The 5458-nt window shown below is 38.2% G+C and overlaps 1 protein-coding gene across 1 annotated transcript in view; it reads right to left on the bottom strand.

Moving 5' to 3' along the window:
* Positions 1-2255: 2255 nt before the first annotated feature.
* LOC107748174 (neural cell adhesion molecule 2-like) overlaps positions 2256-5458 on the bottom strand; it is a 69812-nt gene continuing 66609 nt past the window's right edge. The window contains exon 18 of the mRNA XM_016562876.1: positions 2256-4027. Coding sequence (XP_016418362.1) covers positions 3913-4027 — 115 coding nt within the window. The 3' untranslated portion in view covers positions 2256-3912. The remainder of the gene's footprint in view (positions 4028-5458) is intronic.

Below are 5458 nucleotides of genomic sequence, written 5' to 3'. Positions count from 1 at the left end.
AAGGAGGGGGCTTTGTAGAAAACGAAGCGTTTGAGAGAGGCGGGGCATAGAGGACTGTACAGTATGTACAGTATTTGAAAAATAATGTGTTTTTTGAACATTAAAGCATGTCAACATATTCTGTTACACCAAATACACAAAATAATGATCTTTAAAAAAGCATCATATGACCCCTTTAAAGGAATAGTTCACCCAAAAATGAAAATTGTCATTGACTGAAAAATGAAAACTGTCATTAATTACTAATGTAACGACTTTATTCAACAATTTCTTCTCTTCCGTGTCAGTCTTCGACGAGCATTCACAACAGTTCCACGACGTATGCCTGTGCATTCCTCTGTTTGCAAACATCATAGTACTCTTATGAACACACGTTGAAAACCAACACTGAAGTTGCCAGTTGTGTTGCTGTCTATGCAGGGTCAGAAAGCTCTCGGATTTCATCAAAAATATCTTCATTTATGTTCCGAAGATGAACGAATTCTTCTTGTCTTGCAGGTTTGGAATGATATGAGGGTGAGTAATTATTGACGGAATTTTCATTTTGGGGTGAACTATCCCTTTAAGTTGATAGTAAGTGAAAACAAATATATTCTATTATATCCTTTTAATAATTGTTTATCCTTGTGAACTTCATAGCGCTAACATACAGGGCCATACATTTTTTAATATGCGGTCAGGTTTGGATTGTAATAGTGTGGTTCTAAAATGGGGACAAAAGTTTGGTGCATTTTTTTGCTATTCAAGATAATTCATGCAACCTTGGGGTGTATCTTAGCAGAAATAAATCAAAATACCGATAATCTGGGGGCAAATACTTTTTCACAGCACTGGAAGTACTACATACAAACTTTGCCAAAAATTGCTGTTCAAACTCCCAACGTGACATTAACATACATTTCTACACACAAATGGCCTCATTGGATTTTTGACTCCTTTGATGCCATTTGACAATTGTGTTAACGGTTCATGAAGCACAGTTCACACAGACTTCACTTTCAATCCTTTTCAACATGGCAAATCTGCATGACCAACTTGAACCCTTTGCGAAATCTACATGCACTCACGTGAAATTCCCTATCACATGGATTCCTTCTGAAATGATGGATTCTGCTCATTAAAATCCACAGAACAACAGTAAATATCTTTAGGCAGAGATTCTAAGATGCTATAGACATTGAATCTTAAGGCATGATTTCTTTATGGTATAAAATGTTAGGCCACACACATTTCTTGACTGTAGTGGAACCTGTAACCTATCCAGGTTTCCCAGTGGGTTGTTTGTGCAAGTAGTGAATTGAACTAGATTTTGAATTGACTATCATAACCTGGGGGCTAGTAAAAAAGGTAAGCAATTGTCTCAGGTTAACCATAAAACGTCACATATGCGCTTGCATAGGGTTGGTTGGATTTAAAGACGCTCTGGGCTGAACTTCGCTGTATCTCATTCATCATATCAGACCCATTTAGGAAAGCCTGAGAGGGTTGAATGAATCATTACGGAAAGCGCAGTCTGCACCCTCAAAACTGTTCTCAGTTGGGCAGCCATTATCTACAGTGTTCACCCTGATTACAGACCATGTGTGTTCAGTGGACAGCCAAGGCCAAGGACACTAATGCCCGGGTGTGTCTGTACTTGCTCTCCAGTACTTACACTTAAAGGTGCAGCACACAGCGGGAACCCCGAAGGAAACATGGATGGTTTCTTTCAAATGTGGTCAGCCATTCTGGTTCTCCATTTCCACAGGTCACCGGATCCAGGACAAGGACAGGAACCTTTAAGGACCATTGAATCTTAACTACATTCATTCCCCACACCACATATCCAGTGGCTGTGTTCCAAAACCTAGTGAGCATTCTTGCTGTCTAATGCCCACACAGGCAATACTAACTGAAACAGACCCTCACAAATGATTTACTTAGGATGCTCTACACAACAGCAACTCATCAGCGCATCTCAGCACTTAAGACAAAGTTGATTTGCATGTTGCTATGCATTCTAATGACATTTTTACAGTCAAGGATGAATGCAATGCCTTAGAAGTTAGCTAAAAGATGTCCACCCTCTGCTGCCAATCTTTGTTGATACACAAATCATGAAGCCTAAAAATACTGCCTGTTGACAGCTTGCTAGGTTTTGGAACACAGCCTTTTCTTGTTACTATCATAGACTATGACAAGTGATCTGTAACACAAATGTGTGCTATGCTTAAAAAAAGCTGAGTCCAAATAACTTAAACTTTTATATTGGGACACTTTTATTTACAGAAGAAAAATTACACTGGATTACAAGAATTCCACAAGTACAGTTGGGCTTATGGAGTGCTCCCTTTAGATTGCTGAAAAGAAATGGGCAACATTCCACAATGTTCTATTGCGCTGAATGTGGAGAGCCAGGTGTATATGAAATACAATGCTGAAATAATGCAAAAAACTTTTTTTGGAGAAATTTGTTGGCCCAAACTAAAGTGAACATGAACATGGATCTCAAGACTTAATTCTCAAACTCTGGTAAAATGAGCATGTGTCTAAGCAGTATGCCATTCCCATCCATGTTATTGCAACACTAAAATCCTGATCACCGGCAGACACCTCATCTCTCATATAACCAAAGCGTCTTCTCTCAAAAGATCCCAAAATGGCATAGATTTGATTTCCAAAAAAGCGAACTATATAGCGATACCTCTGTGATGAATCTGAACCCAGTTTCCTGGGCATCTGCCCTTCTTTAGCTCTTGACATCTTTCAGTCAGTTGGACACAATATATTTTTTGAAAGATAGACAATTTTGATAAACATAATTCATAATCAGTGATGTGTGACACTAAGACAGAACCTGGAATGAATCATATTTTTTTCAGTTTGTGAAACATTCCAAAGAAATAACCAGTATATTTACATTGGTGTACTTGAATAGGTATTTATAATGTTTTCCTTATATTCACGTAAAACTTGGCAACCTCTACTTTCTTTACATGTCACTCTCATTCTACACTCCATGCTCGCTAGTACACGCATCCAAACACCCCAAAGACAACACGTCCATGCTCAGATGCACCCACTTACAAACTTTCACACGCTTCTAAAGGGAATGCACTCTTTTTTTGTTTCCGAAATATCTTGACATGAAAGTATGACTCAAGCTATACTCCTTTGACTTTTAAAACGAGGACATATTTTCATCCACAAAAACACTTGTAATCTATGACAAATTCATCATTCAAGCCGAAGAGTTGGGCATGTGTCAGCGCTCAATACCGGGACCACCCATGTACCATGTACTCAGTTTGAGTACAGTGTGGTTGATCCTCGCTTTACTACTGAGCATTCGGTAATTTCTTTGCATTTGGGCGAGACAAATAGTGGCAAAAAGGCTAGAAAATAAACACGTTACCCAAACAGTGACCCAAAACTACAACACGGACCGCAAAAAGAGGTGGGGGATTTCCACACGTACTGCATTAAAAAGCGATGTTTGCGCAACCACACTGGAAAAGTGCAACAGCCGGATCCCAAAGAAAGAGGGAATGAGAGAGCAAGAGAAAACATGAAGCTTACGGCGTAAACCCAACCTCTTTAAGTAACAAAGAATCAGACTCAAAGCAACAGCAAAGCCTTGAAAAAACAAAAAAAACAAACCAAAACCAAAACCAAAAAAAAAAAAAAAAGAGGCCCAAAACAAGCAAGAACAAGCACAAATAAACAGGAGCCTGTTTGTTGAGCGGCAACCTCCGAAAAATGTTTCACAAAGCAGTTATCGCGTGGCCTCTTCTGATACCCCGACGACGAGTCTCTAACAAAGGATCTTACAATTGGTTGGCGTGTTCTTGCTTGTATTCTCATTAGTTTGCTTGCTGTTGGTCTCCGGGTGGCTCACTTTGCATGTTCTTTTAGAGGATAGCAGGGCCTTCATTACGCTTTACTGTCCTCATGTGTCATGTGTAGGCTGTTGTCACCGTGAACTTTGATTTCGATTGTGTCTGGTTTCAGCGTCTCCTTGCCGTTTTCCTCTTTTAGTGGCAGTTTCCTGTGGAAAGAAAAAAAAAAAGGCAGGTGCACAGTGGTCAGTTTGACAGGGTCGACAAAAACACATTTTCAATTAACAACTGGATACTGTGGGTCCCCTGAGGCTAAAATTGAGACTTAGGGTGCTTTTTGCAGACCAGTGTCCATTTATCACCACAGGTCGGTTCGTTTGGTTAGTTTTATGAACTTTTCATGCCTGAAAAGGTGGCTTGGGCTCAGGTTTGTATCCAGCACTGAACTACACAAACAGATTTTGAATGTTTTTGAAAATACTCTCTTATGCTCAAAAGATTATATTAAATCAAAAGTTACAGTAAAATATTCTGAAATATTATTAACATTTAAAATGACTGTTTTCTATTTAAATACATATTTTAAAATGTAATTTATTCCTGTGATGGCAAATCTGAATTTTCAGCAGCTATTGCTTCAGTCTTCAAGGTCCCATGATCCTTCAGAAATCATTCTAATATGCTGATTTGCTTATTATTATCAATGCTGAAAATGGTTGTTCACCGTGATACATTTTTTTATATTTAAATTTGTTTTGTAACAGTGTAAACAATATCTACGGTCACTTTTCACTTTTCAATTTAATGCATCCTTGCTGAATAAAAGTATTAATTTCTTTTAAGAAAGACCCCAAACTTTTGAATTGTATAAGTGTGAAAACAGTCTTATTTTACCCAGAAATGACAATTCTGTCATCATTTATCATGGATGAATGTTTCAACTGTTTTTGTTCATACAACTGAAGTTAGTGGGGTCCAGAACAATTGTAACACCCAACTAACGTTCAATATATAGTCAAAAAACTGATATTTTCCAAATATCTTTTGTCATTCATAACAAATCACACGCACGCACGCACACACACAAATCAAAATCATATAGAATTTTCACTATATGGTGATCTAAAACCTTTAATTGGGAATGAATGATCAGCACATGTTATTTCGTAGAGAAAAAAATTTGTATTTGCAATCTTTAAGTAAAAAGTGATAACTTATGCATTCATTCTGTAGGGTATCAGACCCAATCAGACAAATTAAAGATTCGATCAAGGACATGGTTGAAACTCGAGGAGCCAAATTCCACAGAAAGGCTGAAGACACAGGATGTTCATAAATCAAATCCTGGCGCCACGAGTCTGAAGTGAGCCTAACAAACTAGCAGCTTCGAACAGCTTTCAACATTAACACAAAAGAACACACTAATCATAACAACTCAGGAATGAGATTGTCAATTTTGGGGCAAGCACGCAAGATTAATGGTCAAAGACACAGCATATCATGACCATCACATGAGGAAAATCATTAGTAGAAACTGCGTTGGGTGGTTTCCCCCACCTAGAAGACAAGAACCAGACTGAGATTCCTTAGGAGACATTTTAACCTCTTTGGTCTTTACAAAGCATGTCCTTGCTTCCACA

The sequence above is a fragment of the Sinocyclocheilus rhinocerous genome, unplaced genomic scaffold (genome assembly GCF_001515625.1).
Source record: "Sinocyclocheilus rhinocerous isolate Xijiao unplaced genomic scaffold, SAMN03320098_v1.1 scaffold289, whole genome shotgun sequence".
Taxonomy (NCBI): Eukaryota; Metazoa; Chordata; class Actinopteri; order Cypriniformes; family Cyprinidae; genus Sinocyclocheilus; species Sinocyclocheilus rhinocerous.
The sequence above is the reverse complement of the archived record's forward strand: the minus strand, read 5'-3'. Positions and strand labels throughout refer to the sequence as shown.